General features: G+C 41.5%; 1 protein-coding gene across 1 annotated transcript in view; it reads right to left on the reverse strand.

The window, feature by feature from the left end:
• Window positions 1-17,851, reverse strand: part of STS (steroid sulfatase) — a 333,313-nt gene that overhangs the window by 124,794 nt on the left and 190,668 nt on the right. The window contains exon 9 of the mRNA XM_063450160.1: window positions 13,208-13,329. Within this exon, the coding sequence (XP_063306230.1) occupies window positions 13,208-13,329 (122 nt within the window). The remainder of the gene's footprint in view (window positions 1-13,207; window positions 13,330-17,851) is intronic.

The following is a 17,851-nucleotide window of genomic DNA, read 5'->3' on the forward strand; positions in this document are numbered from 1 at the left end:
CACACAAACGTACAGCAGATGGACTGCAGGGACTTAATAATCAAAGTAGGACCGGTAGAGGTAGCATACGGAAGACATAGAGGAGCTTCGGGAGGGTCATCATTTTAAATGTGTTAACTTTGCCCAGCCATGACAAGTTGTTTGATTTCCATCTCAACAGTTCCGCTTTGCACATCTGAGTGGGGTATAATTATGCTTCACTATGCCCGGTGTCGTGGGTGTGGTTTTTACTCCCAAGTATGTGATATGAGATTCCCTCCAATCAAATTTATATGAGCCTCGTAATTCCCCAATTATTTTCTTTGGCAACCCAATAGGTAGAGCCTGCGTTCTGTCCTGGTTCAATTTGTAGTGGGACAGGTCCCCAAACCTCTGCAACAGAGCCAGTATGTTAGGTAGTGCCTGGTGTGGGTCTGAGAGTGCTATAAAAATGTCATCCGCGAAGAGGGCAAGGCAATAGTCCCTCCTGTGCATGTGAATGCCCTTTATGTGTGCATGGTCTCTTATTTTCTGTGCTAATGGCTCGAGGGAAAGAATATAGAGCAGTGGGGAGAGTGGGCAGCCCTGTCGGGAGCTCGTTAGTGATGGGGAACGTGTTGGAAAGGAAACCGCTGCATGATACTTTGGCCGTTGGTGTCGTATACAAAGCCATGATCCTCTCTATGAGGGATTGTGGAAAACCGAATTTGGAGAGTACTTTTGGCATATATACCCAGTTCAGCCTATCAAAGGCCTTTTCTGCGTCTAGCGCTAAGAAAAGGCCTGTGCCTCCCCCTCTCTCTAATCCCGCCAGGATATTCAATACTTTTCTAGAGTTATCTGACCCCTGTCTCCCTTTTACAAAGCCTGTTTGGTCATTATGTATGAGTTTGGGCAGGAAGCGTGCTTGTCTGTTGCTAAGGAGCTTTGCATAAATTTTTGCGTCACAGTTGAGCAGGAAGATGGGCCTGAAGTTTTTGCACTCCGTAGGGGGTTTCCCTGGTTTAGGGAGTGTAGAGATGTGGGCTAGTAACAGTTCTTGTGGCAGGGTTCCCCTCTCCATGCTATGGTTGAAGAGATTAAGTAGATGTGGAGACAGCATAGAGTGGAATGTACGGTAGTATGAGTTTGGGAGACCATCTGGACCTGGGGCCTTGTGAGCTGGGAGGGAGCCGATCAGGGTGGAGATTTCTTCTAAACTGAATGGCGTTAGGAGGTAGTCAGCATCATCATTACTGAGAGTGGGGAGGTTTAGGTCAGAGAGAAAAGTGTGTATTTCATCAGTGGTGGGGATCAACACCTGTGGATCATTCTTCAGATTGTATAACTTGCTATAGTAGTTAGCAAACTCATTTGCTATGTGTTGCGGGTCAAGTACTTTTTTCCCTTTATCACCTACGAGGTAGGCAATTTTTTGGGGCTCTAGCTTTTTTTAGAAGCTGGGAGGCTAGTTTGGCCCCTGCTCTATTTCCGAAGGCAAAGAAACTGTGTTTCATCCGCCTAAACAGTAGCGTTGTTTGAGCTAGTTCAAGATCAAGTTCAAGAGTTGTGCTTGTAATAGTAGGATTGTGGCATGGTGGGAGGGAGTTGGGGATAGTTTGTTGGAATGTGTTATGTCTGTGAGTTCTCGGAGGATATCTGTGTATTTTTTGAGGCGTATCTTTTTAGCATAGCTAGCGTGTTTAATAAAGCTGCCCCGAATCACTGCTTTATGTGCCAGCCAGATTTGGTCGGGCGAGGAATCGGGTGATTTGTTGTCTGAGAAGTAATTTTTGAGATCTTGGGTAATCTGTGCTACCCCTGTCGGGTCAGTGAGTAAATGGTCATTCAACCTCCAGCTGCCTCTACCACTGGTCGTGAATTGTTCTTTTAGGGATAGGGTGATGGGTGCATGGTCTGACCATAAGATAAGCCCTATGTGTGAGCTATCCACCCAAGGAAATAGTGTTGAAGGAATTAAAAACCTGTCTATTCTGGAGTAGCAGTTATGCGCTGCCGTATGGCATGTGAAATCCCTTTCACTAGGGTGTTGCAAACTCCATGGGTCTACATAGTTATGCGCTGTGAGGGTATGTCTGATACGGGAGACTTGTTTGCCTCTTGTCCTCATGGTTCGAGCTAGCAAAGGTTTATGGTGAGAGGAGTCTAAATGGTTATCTAGCAGAAAATCTCCCCCTATTATTACATCCCCAAACTTATACTTCGTGCTTATTGCACTTACATTTTCCACAAAATCACTGTGTTGTTCATTAGGGCCGTAAACATTAATAAATGTATATGGACAATTATTGACATAGCATTGTAGCACAATATACCGCCTTTTTTGTCCCCAATTTTCCGGACCAATGAGAAAGCCACATCTTTGCTAATTAAGATGGACACCCCCCGTTTTTTCTTTGTGTAGCAAGCATGGAAGTCTATGGGGAATGCTGCTGAGTTGAACTTTGGGTGCAGACCCCATGTGAATGGGTGATTCTTGAAAAAACGCCACATGGGCAGCGTGCGATTTGGCCTCCTTTAGTGCCATGCGCCGCTTGTTCGGGGAGTTAAGTCCTTTAGCATTAAGGGAAAAGAGATTAAGTACCATGGGTTTGGGGTGGTATACCGGCTTGGTGATGGGCAGTAATGAGATGTCCCCTTAGGCTAGTGGAGGAGACTGGGCCACTACTAAGTCGCCTCTCAATGCTAACATTGGGCCGGCAGGTGGTCCAGGAGAGTTTCCCCTTCCCATTACCTCTCCGGTGCAACTGGGATCTCTCAGGGTCAAGTCTGGGCCTAGGGACACACTCAACTGGCACACAGGCCTGTATAATTTGTACTGTCTGCCTTACATGGTCATCATACGTTAAACCAAAATGAATGAGAAAAAACATGCGAACGATGTACAAAAAAACGTTGGTCGGAGTAGCTCGACAAGGGGGTGGAAAACGGTAGATTATGTGGCCCATCTTTTGGCCACTCTAGGGGTGAGTGTCCCACAACGTGCGTAGTGGGTCTAGGAATAGATTACGTAACCTTTCGCGCATTTGCCTCTGTTATCGGTGTTTAATGCTTAAATAACCAGAGTGTAGTTATACGATAGGGAAAGAGAGCAACAACATAATACGGTGTCTGCAACAAACCACCTAACCCCCAGTAACATGTTATATGTGCTTTGTGTGCGTGCACATTACCCATCAGATGAGGTTCAGGGAGTCTTTTGTGGGCGAATGTGGACCACTTTGGACCAGTCTCTGTTGAGCTTGACTGGAGATGCCCTTTGGTGGGGCTGGGAAGTTGATGTTTTGGTTAGGTGAATGTCCCATTTCTGTAATAGTGTAGCGCCTTCTTCCGGAGAGAGAATGGTGGAGTCTGTTGCGTTTCTTTTAACCAGGAGTTTGGTCGGAAATCCCCATTTGTATGGATTTTTTTCTTCCCGTAGTGCCGCCGTGATTGGGGCGAAGGCTTTCCTTTTAAGTATGGTGGTGGCTGACAGGTCGATGATCAGCTTGATTTGTTCAAATTTCCCAGGAGGAGGTGGGTGGTTCCGTGAGGCCTGCATGATCCTGTCTTTGGCGGGAAAGTAATGCATTTTAGTAATGACATCTCTAGGTGTTTGCGGTCCCAGGTGCTTTGGTCTTGGTAGTCTGTGCGTGCGTTCTAATAACAGGTTGTTGTCCGAGAGTTCTGGCATATAGGCTTTGAAGATTTCTTGGACATACGACTGCAGCTCCATTGCTGCCACTGATTCGGGTATTCCCCTCAGCCTTATATTATTGTGTCTATCTCTGTCCTCGTGGTCGGCCACTTTGTCTTCTAATAACTTAATTTTATGTTCCAGTGCAGAGTAGGCTTCAGCTAGATTGTTATGGGCTCTCCTCTAGTTTAGCTGTCCTTTCTCCCACCTGTTGTATGTCAGCTGCTACCTGCAGCAAGTCAGTGTGGAAAGTAGCTTTAAGGTCAGTTAGTAAGGCTTTGAGTGTAGCGTTAGTGACTGGATGAGTGGGGTCTGACATGCTGTGGACGCTGTCACTTACATCTGAGAAGGAGGCTGGAGAGCTTGGGCCTTTGGCGCCATTTTGACCTTCTCTATCCTGTGAGTGAGCTGGTGTTGCCTGCAGTTGAAGCATTTGCTGCTTCATTTTCTTGCAGGTTTTTGCTGCCATGCGTGTCTTCGGGTGATACCTGGTGTACTGCTGGTAATTATGCCGGTTTTGAGCCGTTCAGTCGCAGAATTATATATAGTATAAGAATTATGATGACCAATTCGGATAATCCAAAACCAGGGACCAGTACGCAAGACAATATTAATGACACCATAACAGGGATACAGGCCACGATGACATTCATTCTGTGCTCCATTAATAATCTGAATTAAAGAATGAAGAAGTTAGAATCTCCGGCACCAGTTACCACGATTTCCCCAGATATCATCGACCAAACTGTCTCTCAGAGCAATATCACAGGTACACAGTCTTCACAGGGCTCCACTACACATATAATCACACCAGCACATATGGTCCCTCCCAACATCAAGAAAGACAGATTGGAGGGTAAGGACGTAAACCTTATGTCCTTGTTGATAGCGTCACAAGACATAGTAGAGAACAAAACATACAACTACGGTTACCTGTCAGTGGTGCTCAAAGCAAAAGATCCCAGGCTGAGTAAAAAGTTGTCCATCCCAGTCTTTGTACTAGCGTTCGGTTTGTATAGAGATGTGATATGCTTCAATTTCCCCACAATGTACAGAGGAACTGGACTTGTACATGCACATGTTGGTAGATCTGGGGAACAAGTATGGTGGTACCACTTTTTATGATTACCACAAATCATTTTCATTACCACAGGGCAGTGGGAACCTTTGTGCAGTTTAACATCAGGATAGACTGGAGTCACATGGATACAGAGTTGTTCTGTTGCTACTTTACCAGGCTAGTACCACCGGCTTGTGCAATTTGCTCTTCGAACTCTAACTCTACCAATTTGTGATCCAGCAAACCCAGCTTGCCCACCACTAGCTACGCCACTCCCCGCACAAGTAAAAATGAGCAGAAAGGTTTAAAAGACAAACTGGGCAAGGCACAGATATGCAACAACTTCAACACAGGGGGCTGCAGTTTTAGTGAATGACTGCTCCATCTGTTTCCAAGCCCACACCAAAACCATGTGCCCAAACTGCCTCTTTCCCAGGAAGTGACTAACCGAAGTACAAGTCAACAAATTGGCTTGCTACCTTAACTCTCACCCTTCACAAGACCTAGTTAAATTCCTACTCATGGGTTTCACAGTGGGGTTCCACACTGGGTTAATCGCACGGCCAGCAGGCACACTCGAATGTACTAATCTGCAATCAGCCACAACAGACCCCACAACAGTAGGCAACCTGTTAGGGACAGAAATAGAGAAAGGGTTCATGCTTAGGCCTTTTCAAACACCACCATTCACATGTTGGTGAACCAACCCCTTGTTTTTTTTTATAATAGACCTTTCGGTTCCACACTTTTATTCCAAGCCTAAATGAACTGATATCTCCTGAGGAATTTTCATTGCAATATGCCACAGTAGACAATGCCACACAGGCAATTTTGAAGGCTGGGGTAGCAGCTTGGCAAAATCAATATCTCCAATGCCTGCAAGCTGCTACCGATACATCCGTCACTGTGGCATTTACATGGAATAAAATGGAAAGGTCTTTATTATTTTGTAAACCAAGAGTGACCCCAAACTTTTGATCTGTTTGCAGAAACATTGTGCTGGCTCATGCAGAACTGGTGTCTAGTTGTAGTACATTACTTGGACGACTTTCTGACAGTAGAAACCCCAAATACCACTCTCAGAGCATAGACAAGACAGTAGCACTATTTTCCACATTGGGAGTACCGGTGGCTACTGATAAAACCGTAGGTCCCACCATCAAACTGACATTTCACGATGCAAACTAGTCTCCCCAGCGACAAAGTTCAGAGAACCAAGGCAGAGGTTGTTTTGTTCCTTAACAGAGGAACCACTTTTTGAAAAGACCTACAATCCCTCCTGGGTTCTCTGAACTTTGCCATGAGGATAATCCCATAAGGTCGCGCATTTATGTCAAGACTACTTAGGTATTACCAAACCTACCAAGCGACGACAGCATAGTCCCATTGGATGGACAGGCTAGGGCAGATTTGACAATGTGGAATCTCTCGGCACACTGGAATGGGGTAAATATGTTCATCCCGCCCTTAACAGAAGACTCTACGGTACTATGGACAGATGCAGCAGCCCACTCAGGGTTTTCAGCCATTTTTGGTGATTAATGGTGTAGAGATGTATGACCTATAGAGATGGCAACTCTGCCATCGTTCAACAGTACCTCCACCATTTCGTAATCTACCCCATAGTGGCAGCAGCCCTAGTATGAGGCAACCTTTGGAAGGGAAAGACAATGAAATGCTACACAGACAACACTGTGGCATTCAAAACTATTAATAAGGGCAGGTCCTCTTCCCAGACAATGATGAGTCTCGTCAGGAGACTCATGTGGTTGGCAGCAACACAACACTTTCACCTGATTTGTGAACACGTACCGAGCAATACAACACAGCAGCTGACACCCTCTCTCGTTCCAACCTGCAAGTTTTCTTCCTATTTCATCCAACAGCTGTAAGAGTCCCAAACAGACCACCGCTATTCCAGGAACTCATCTTGGATTAACGAGGCTAATGGCACATGGGAGAATGCTAGCACAAACAGCGCTCTCAGCTAACACCAGATGCTCATACAGCCAAGCTCTCACCATCTTCAACAGATTCATTTCCGAATACCAAATCAAGATACTACTAGATAGATACTATGGTGGCATTAACCTCCTTTTGTCACCTAAATCTTAAACTCGCAGACAATATGATAAAACTATATCTCACAGGCATACAATACCACGTGGTAAACACCAGTCACAGTACCCTTATGTCAGCAAACCCAATAAAGAACATCCTAAAAGGCATCCTATGATTAGAGGGCCACAAACCCATAAAATGACAACCAAGAGATGGTAACATGTTCAGAGCATTATCTGACATATTGGATCCGCAATCGTTCGAAAAAAAAACAAACAATACTATTAAAACATCTATATTTCTGGCCTTCTACAGGTTCTTACGACCTAACAAATTCACAGTAAAGAAGGCAAACAATACTACCAACATGCTAAAAATAGCTGACCTAAACAAAGTAGGGGACCACTATGTTTTGACACTGTGACAGTCAAAAACAAATCAAACGGGGCCGCCAGTCAACATACAACTATTTCCTACAGGCAACAAATGGTGCCCAGTTCTATTACTCAACAATTTTCATCTGACCCTAGTGGGTCAGGACAAAAGCGCTCCCCTACTGAGCTTACACAGTAACCCACTGACAACATCAAAATTCATGGTATACATAAGAACTCTATTTTCAAAAATAGGTTGCGATCCATTAGCCTTCAGGCGCCATTCATTTCGTATAGGGGAGGCAACAGCAGCCTCTAGTCAAAATGTACCAGTGCACATAATCAAGAGACTGGGACGATGGAAATTGTCAGCATACAACCGTTACATACCCCATTCGGAAAAAGAACTTAGACAAGCATTCAAAGAGCTAGTTAAATAATGATAACATGTCATGTCTTCACGGTTGTTATTAATAATGACATACATATTAAAGTTTGCATGGGAAATCTCTTTTTGCCCTCTTTATTTACAGGCCTGCCAGAACGTGGGTTTCGGCACAGCACAACTAACTTTAGTAAATATAGTTTTACGCTTACTTTGCTTTTTTCCTTGACCACAAATGGAAAGGAGTAGCCTGGAGTTGTGGGAGGGGTTGATCCGGCCTATATAAGCCCAAACCTACCTCCATACCAGGCTGATGTCTATTGGTCAACCAACCCACCACTCCCTTTATACAAATTCCATCTTGGTGGGCCCTTTTTATTTACAGGTCTGCCCGAACGTCGGTTTCGGCAAACCACAACCGAATTTAGTAAATATAAAGGTTAACGCTTACTCTGCTTTTTCCCTGACCACAAATAAATATATATATATATATATATATATATATATATATATACACACAGATAGTATTTGTATCAATATAAAATAGCTAAACAATGTATGTCTCTGCAATAAACTATAAATATTTAGTCTAATGATTCCGTTGGACTTTCATGATTATCACTTAGCAAGGTTGAAAGGAAAACCTTGATGTAATGTGTCTAAGTAATCTAAAAATAACGGTGTCTTAATATAAGTTTGTCAAAATTGAATGTCTTGAAGAAATAATGACTACCCTTAACAAGAATTGCTACCATGTTAAAAGCTTCTATATAAAGTGTCCAAAATATAAATTTTCTGCATTATAAAATTATTATGCAAATTATGAATCTCTGTCATAACTTAAAGAAATTAATCAGAAATTCTATTTTTACTTAAGTCTTCAGTATTAATGTTTCAAATATGGGCAGTATATTTAACAGCAATTTAAAAGTGTATATAGAAAAATATGAGTAAAACATGACGAACAAATTTAGACAGATGAGATCAAGATGGGGCTAGGAAATGTCTCAAACAAGCTTAGAAACGGTTCTATACTTAAAGGTCAAAATTAAGGCTTCAAATAGCATATGGTGTTAAAATAACAGCTGGATGAGCTAAAAGTAAAGTATATACATTTTTTTGCCAGAAACAAATCTTAAGAGGATGAAATACAGCTACTTCTAAACAGCAAAATTGGGAAACAATAATGTTTTGATTGATTGGGCATTTTAGTTACTCTTTGTGATGTTTTATTGTAGTGAAATTGCATAGTGATCTTAAATAAAATCATGTGATAATAATATTATAAAAAAATAACAATAGTACAACATTATTTTAGTCAAACTGCTTTAAAATAGTTTGTAAAAGGCATTGGCACTCTTCTGTCTCCAGTGGTGCTGGTATCGTGGTTGCCCTTCAATAGTTCGCCTCAATAAATACCAAACATTAGAAGAAACTAACTTATTAAAAAAAATAATGCAAAAAAAAAGTATTTCATTTCTGAGTATCCAAAATTTGCATTAAGTAAGGGCAATTGATATTCTAGTGTACTCTGAGTTCGGGATATAACACATACACATCCCTTTATAGGATAATAAACAAATCTGAAAAAATAATACTTTTTGCATTTTTTTTGAGTGTGGTATTTTTTTTTTTAATTTTTAAGATTGTTTGGCAGAAAACAAATGAACTGCATGCATGACTTCCTATTACCACAAGTATTACACACAGCTACAATGGTTTTGGTGATTGAACTGTCTCTTTAATACTTAAATCCACTGCGAACTTCATATATAGGAGATCTGTATGAGGCAGAGACCCATTAGGCAATATATATTTTCAAACATAGGTAATATAACAAATGTAAAGTAAACTGTTCTATACATAAAAGCAGCAGCGGCTGGTGAAGTATATATATATATATACATAGAATACACAGAGCTGAGTACAATACGGAGATAGCCATACCACAAAGAGCTGGGCGCTCAGTTACAGAAGTCACCTAGAAAATACACAGAGCTCGGTAGACTACAGAAATACCCATACAACAGATAGAGATGAGTAAAGTACAGAGAAATAACACACAAAGCTGGCATAACAAGGAGATATCACAATTATCCCACACAGCTAGGATATATGTGATTGATTACACATATGATTCCAATGTCTAAGGACCAGGTAGTCAACATTTAAATCCCCCCCCAGTTTGTCTATGTACCTTGTGGAATAAAGCTTTCCTTTTGGATTTGGAGTGCTTGCTTTTCCTTGCATTTATTTTTTCTGTTTTTTCTTTGTGTTACCTATTTACTCTTGAAATAAGCAACAATAAATCCCCAAACCCCCAAAAAACAGAAAGATAAAACATAAAATACAGGGGGCAGGGCATGAGCAGCATGGCAACTGGAAGCATTTACTTTGAGCTTCAACTTCAAGTCTTATACTGAGCCCACAAATCGAGTTCCAGCATGCTCTACAGCCCTTAGTTCGAGACTTACCTGTGCCTGGAGCCTACCGGAGCAAGTCGGGACATTTATACAAGTTGCTCCCTCTGCAATCCCCGGTGCTGCTAGTGAGGCCTAGTGAGCCCATCAAACAGGCAAGACGGCCGCTTGCCTGTACCGTGTGGCACTGAGCGTCCGCAGGACAAGCCACAGATCCGTTCACCCTCCCCTTTGGACTAACGGGGGATATCCTGGTCCACACTGGCAGGCCTGCTACTCAAGCAAGACCCTGTATCATTGACCCTGAATCTGCACACTCTGCAACTCACTCACTCAAAATGGCGGCGGACTCAGGAGCCAGCAGGGCACTACACACGCAGCAAGGGAGGCCGCAACTCGACTTCATAGACAAGTCCCTACAGTGACTAGACGCAATCTTTGACCACAGTGTAAATTGATATACTTGTGAAATAAAATATATACTTGTGAAATAAAATATATAAAAAGTTTACCAATCTTTTCAGAGGCAATTTATATCTGGGCTCTGAATACAGCAACAGTTGGTGTCTTAGAGGTTCCACCACACTCAACTAAATGGAAAATATGCCAATAGTGATTGTAATGCAACAGCAGACAAGAGCAAACTTAAGAATATTCAAGGATAAACTCATGTGGGGTGATGTATCAGCCCGGTGTTACAAGTGATTATACTCCCTTTAATGCAGGAGACAGAAGCAATAGGCAAAGGGATATTTAAAAAGATATACTTTATTGTACTATTTAAAAAGAATAAAGGAGTGTGCATTAAGTGTATATGTAGTATATATAAACTATTTAGATGTTTCTAACATCTTGTATTTTTAATTGCCATGGTCATCTCCTCAGTGAATCATAGTTAGGTTATTCTTGGTAACCAACATATAAAAGAAAAAACATATATAAAAGCAGTGAGAAAAAGAAAAAAAAATATATATATAGTGTAGTATGTCACTGTCCAAATAAATAGAATAAACAAAAGAAACACACTTACAATTTCCAGGAGCTAAAGCACTGCAAAATGTGTTGGCGCTATATAAATAATAACATAATAATAATAATAATAATAATAATAATAATAATAAAGATATGATGTAGCGTCCACTCCACTATTGCAGTAGAGTGCCAGGGATAGTATATGCTTCAAGGGGTGTTTAAGGCACTTTATGACATCAGCAGAGGAAGCTTTAAACTTGGAAGGATGGAGACTGGACAGATGCTGAAGTTGTGTTGAGGTGGCGAAAAGTGTCTCAGAAAGATCCTGTGCGCTCCTTACAATTGTTTTTATTGATTTTTAAATATTAGAATAAAGCATATATTTTTAAATAGCCCTTTGCCTATTGCTCCTGTCTCCAGCATTGAAGGGAGTGTTACCTCTTGTAACAGAAAGCTGATACATCACAAGCCAGATCCTCCTCACACCACACGTGAGTTTATCTTTGAATTTGCTTATGTCTGTTTTGCATTTCTATCTGCACTATTGGCACATTTTTCAAGTGGAATCAACCCCCCCTCCCCTTACCATCAACCCCTCTCACCATTACCCTCCCCTCTCTCTCACCATTACCCTCCCCTCTCTCTCACCATCACCCTCCCCTCTCTCTCACCATCACCCTCCCCTCTCTCTCACCATCACCCTCCCCTCCCTCTCACCATCCCCCTCCCCTCCCTCTCACCATCCCCCTCCCCTCCCTCTCACCCTCCCCTCCCTCTCACCATCCCCCTCCCCTCCCTCTCACATCACCCACCTCTCCCTCACATAATCACCCCCCTCTCACATCACCCACCTCTCCCTCACATGATCACCCCACCCTCACACCATCACCACCACTTGCCCTGTCACACTTCCTCATCAAACCATGTCATACTCCCTCAAGCTCTCTCACAAGCCTCCACCCCCCTCCACCCTGTCCCTTTACCCCCTTTGCCCTGTCACACTCTCCCTGCCACTGGTACCCCTTTACTCACCTTGTCAAAGTCACCAGCTGAAAACATTCATCATACACACACAGTCAGGAAACATAGCTTTGCCATAAACACAATGCACAAAGGCCACAGGCAGACCCCCCATACACACAACACACTTCAAGCAGCTACCCCATACACATACGGTCCTAGATAAAAAACGCAAACATGCTCACAGAGATATACATTCACACACACAAGGATATTCTCGGTCAGACACACTCTCAGGTACATATACAGGTAAACAGTGCATCAATGTGTATATGTGAGAGTGTGCATGTATTGCAACTCTATTTTTTTTTTACTTTCAGGAGATTGTGTGAGCATAGCAACCAATACAGTGGGGGCAATGAGGTCAATGGCACCCATTAAGATGTATGCACACACACACACACAAACACAGCCACATGCATATTTACACATATATACATACACACTAACACACAGCTACGCATAGACACCCTAGCACATACACTCCTTGACTCACAGAAACGCACACTGACACATACACAGCCTGACACACAGATACACATTCTACCTCTATCACCCCCACCAACTACAGCCCCTATTACCCTATGCACCCACTACATTCTTTATTACCCTCTGCAACTGCTACTATCCTTTGCACCCACTATAGCTCCTATTACGCAATGCACCCACTACATAACTTATGTCCCATGCACCCACTACAGCCTCTATTGCCCCTGCTTATATGATATAGTGGTGAGACTTATTGTTGCTCCCCCAGTTTTGACTGTGGTATATTTTGTGCCCCCTCCCCCCCCCCCAGTCAAATCTTTATTCATTATCAATAATATGACAAAAATAAAATTGAGTTGTAAACGAATGTGCTGTTCAGTCTTGTATGAAAGTAGTAAATTCTTAAATTCCCAAAAAAAAATTAAACGCATAGAAAAGCTAATAGACATGGGCTAATTTGATTTAGTAGGGATGTAAAACCACTATGTTTAGATATTTTTTAGCACACGCACACATGTACACAATATGCATAAGTACACAATACCCACTGGAAAAAAAGAGGAGATCGTGAGATGCAGGGTATTCATTTGTAGAAACAGCAATTCAGACATTACATTGTTATCTTGTACTCTTCAACATATGGAGGGGAAAGATATGACATGTGCATAAGAGCACATTGTTAAAAATGTGAAATCCTCTAATTCAGTGTTTTAATGATATTTTCCACTCATAACATAAATATTTAAATTGTGAACATAGAAGTTAACTTACTGTTTCTCGGATTCCACCGTACAGCATTTAAATATGCATTACAGTAATGGAAAAGAAATTCATGTTCGGACGTGACACTTTTTCCTTTCATCAAAGGTGTCAGATCATATCCATCAATAATTCTGTACATGCATGTAAAACAGTAACAGTGTTAGTGGGTACTACAGTGTATTCGGTTCATAAGCATAGTTACAGTATATCTGAATGCATTTTATAGATACGGTATATTTAAATACATTTCATGAAAATGGACTACCCAAATACATTTTATAAAACAATTTCTGAATAGAATTCATCAATACAATGTACTTGAATATAGTCAATAGATACAGTATATCTGCCTGAACGCAATTCATAAAGTATTTCTGACTCAAATTCACAGATGCAGGCTATCTGAACACAGTTCATAGATACATTATATGTAAATGGGATTGATGGATACTGTCTGCCGAATGCAATTCATAAAGTTGATCAGAATATAATTCAATATATCTGAATCTGCAATTAATGGATATTGTATATATGAATACAATTCAAAGATCCAGTATATCTGAATACAATTAATGGATATGGTATATCTGAATGCAATTTATAGATATAGCAGATCTTTCAAATATGTTTTATTTCTTTAAATATTGAATTATATGAGAAAAAATAATAATAAATATGTAATAAACTGTATCATGTAGTGGTCATAAATGTAATTAAAGATACATAACCAAAATATATTGAAATATTTCAGAAACTTGAAGCTGTTACAGTAAGTGTATTAATACTACAATGACCTATCATAAGCATTTACAATATCTATAGAGTAATAATGTAACTGGGGGAGAGAAAATAAAAGGAAAAAAATAATAATAAAAGGGGAAATAAGAAAAATTAAAAAGATAATGTTATGTTCACAACGAATCCCAACAAAAAAAATAAAAAAAGTTAAAAAAAGAATGTGAGATATAACATATCTGAATGCAATTCATCTATACAGTATATCTAAATGTATTTTGAAGATACAGTATATCGGAATGCAATTCACAGATACAGTATATCTAAGTATTATCCATGAACATAGTATATTTGTATGCAATTCATATATACAGTATATCTAAATGTATTTTGTAGATACAGTACATCCAAATACACTTTAATAGTGATGTACCGAACTGTCCGCCGGCGAACAGTTCCCGGCGAACTTAGCGTTTTCGCGTTCGCCGCGGCGGGCGGGCACATGCGCAGTTCGATCCACCCCCTATTCGTCATCATTGGGCAAACTTTGACCCTGTGCCTCTCGGTCAGCAGACACATTCCAGCCAATCAGCAGCACTCCCTTCCACACCCTCCAACCTCCCTCCCAGCATCCATTTTCGATTCATTCTGAAGCTGCATGCTTAGTGAGAGGAGGGAAAGTTTAGCTGCTGCTGATTAGATGGGGAAATTGATAGCTAGGCTAGGGTATTCAGTGTCCACTACAATCCTGAAGGACTCATCTGATCTCTGCTGTAAGGACAGCACCCCAAAAAGCCCTTTTTAGGGCTAGAACATCAGGCTGCTTTTTTTTTCTGTGTAATGTAATTGCAGGTGCCTGCCTGCCAGCCTCTGTGTGAGGTTCACATTGGATACTGTGCCCACTTGCCCAGTGCCACCACTCATATCTGTTTTTACAATAGCTTAAGCTTTAGTTTTAAAATAAATATTTTTTTTCACTGTAATAGAAGAGCAGTTAGTTGTCTGCAAGCGTCTGGGTGTCAGGCCTCCTTCAGCGTGTGCTCTGCAGACCTGTGCCAGCGTACTTTGACAGTTGCCAATCATATCTGGTGTCTCTATAGCGTGCTTTTACAAAGAAAAAAGGTTTCCAGTGTAAGCTAATAGCAGCCAGTCAGTGTCCTTCAAGCGGCTCTGTCAGGCCTACAGTGTGTGCTCTCCAGAACTGTTCCAGTGCACATTGCCAATCATATCTGGTGTCTCTATAGCGTGCTTTTAAAACCAAAATTATTTTTTTACTGTTATAGATTGAATAGCAGTTACTTGTCTTCAAGCGGGTGTGTCAGGCCTACAGTGTGTGCTCTGCAGAACTGTTACAGTTCGCATTGCCAATCATATCTGGTCTCACAGTAGCTTGCACGCATAGTACCACTAATCCCCAAAAAAATGACAGGCAGAGGCAGGCCACCCAGCAGGGGCCGTCGTGGTCGTGGTGCTGTGATTCCCTTTTGCCCTAGAATAATGCCCAGTTTTCAGAAGCCACGTACGTTGAACTTGAAAAGTTCTGAGGACATAGTTGACTGGCTAACACAGGACACCCAATCTTGTACAGCCTCCGCTAGGAACCTTGACGCACCATCCTCCTCCAGCTTAGCTTCAGGCACCTCTCAAGATACCACTCACCCGCCTGCCGCCACCACCAAAACTAGCACCACAGCCGCTTTACTTGGTATGTCAGAGGAGTTATTCACGCATCCGTTTGAAGAAATGAGTGATGCGCAACCATTATTGCCAGAGGATGTAGATAACAGGGATATGTCTCAGGCAGGCAGCATTAAACACATGGAGGTACGGTGTGATGATGATGATGTTGTACCCGCTGCTGCTTCCTCTATGAGTTGTCAGATACAAGCGAAGCGGTTGATGATGACGATGCGTCCATGGATGTCACATGGGTGCCCGCTCGGCAAGAAGAAGAACAGGGCGAAAGTTCAGTTGGGATGACAGAGAGGAGGAGGAGACGAGTTGGAAGCATAGAAACATAGAAACATAGAAACATAGAATGTGACGACAGATAAGAACCATTCGGCCCATCTAGTCTGCCCAGTTTTCTAAATACTTTCATTAGTCCCTGGCCTTATCTTATAGTTAGGATAGCCTTATGCCTATCCCACGCATGCTTAAACTCCTTTACTGTGTTAACCTCTACCACTTCAGCTGGAAGGCTATTCCATGCATCCACTACCCTCTCAGTAAAGTAATACTTCCTGATATTATTTTTAAACCTTTGTCCCTCTAATTTAAGATTATGTCCTCTTGTTGTGGTAGTTTTTCTTCTTTTAAATATAGTCTCCTCCTTTACTGTGTTGATTCCCTTTATGTATTTAAATGTTTCTATCATATCCCCCCTGTCTCGTCTTTCCTCCATGCTATACATGTTAAGATCCTTTAACCTTTCCTGGTAAGTTTTATCCTGCAATCCATGAACCAGTTTAGTAGCCCTTCTTTGAACTCTCTCTAAGGTATCAATATCCTTCTGAAGATAGGGTCTCCAGTACTGTGTACAGTACTCCAAGTGAGGTCTCACCAGTGTTCTGTACAATGGCATGAGCACTTCCCTCTTTCTACTGCTAATACCTCTCCCTATACAACCAAGCATTCTGCTAGCATTTCCTGCTGCTCTATTACATTGTCTGCCTACCTTTAAGTCATCAGAAATAATCACCCCTAAATCCCTTTCCTCAGATGTTGAGGTTAGGACTCTATCAAATATTCTGTACTCTGCCCTTGGGTTTTTACGTCCAAGATGCATTATCTTGCACTTATCCACATTAAATGTCAGTTGCCACAACTCTGACCATTTTTCTAGTTTACCTAAATCATTTTCCATTTGGCTTATCCCTCCTGGAACATCAACCCTGTTACATATCTTAGTATCATCCGCAAAAAGACACACCTTACCATCAAGACCTTCTGCAATATCACTAATAAAAATATTAAAGAGAATGGGTCCAAGTACAGATCCCTGAGGTACCCCACTGGTGACAAGCCCAAGCTTCGAATATACTCCATTGACTACAACCCTCTGTTGCCTGTCACTCAGCCACTGCCTTACCCATTCAACAATATTGGAATCCAAACTCAAAGATTGTAGTTTGTTGATAAGCCTTCTATGTGCAACAGTGTCAAAAGCCTTGCTGAAATCGAGGTAAGCAATGTCTACTGCACCACCCTGATCTATAATTTTAGTTACCCAATCAAAAAAATCAATAAGATTAGTTTGGCATGATCTCCCTGAAGTAAACCCATGTTGTCTCTGATCTTGAAATCCATGTGTTTTTAGATGTTCAACAATCCTATCCTTTAACATGGTTTCCATCACTTTCCCCACTACTGAAGTTAGGCTTACTGGCCTATAGTTGCCCGACTCCTCCCTATTACCTTTCTTGTGAATGGGCACAACATTCGCTAACTTCCAATCTTCTGGGACTACTCCTGTTATCAATGATTGGTTAAATAAATCTGTTAATGGTTTTGCTAGTACACCACTAAGCTCTTTTAATAGCTTTGGGTGTATTCCATCAGGTCCCATTGACTTATTTGTCTTTACTTTTGACAGTTGAAATAGAACCTCTTCCTCTGTAAACTCACGTGTAATAAATGACTCATTTATCCTTTTTCTTAACTGAGGTCCCTTTCCTTCATTTTCATCTGTAAATACCGAACAAAAATATTCATTGAGGCAGTCAGCTAGACCTTTATCCTCATCTACATACCTTCCTTCTTTTGTTTTTAATCTAACTAATCCTTGTTTTACTTTTCTTTTCTCATTTATGTATCTAAAAAAGGTTTTGTCCCCCTTTTTTACTGACTGTGCTATTTTCTCTTCTGTGTGTGATTTGGAAGCTCTTATAACTTGCTTAGCCTCTTTCTGCCTAATCT

The sequence above is a fragment of the Pelobates fuscus genome, chromosome 1 (genome assembly GCF_036172605.1).
Source record: "Pelobates fuscus isolate aPelFus1 chromosome 1, aPelFus1.pri, whole genome shotgun sequence".
NCBI lineage: Eukaryota > Metazoa > Chordata > Amphibia > Anura > Pelobatidae > Pelobates > Pelobates fuscus.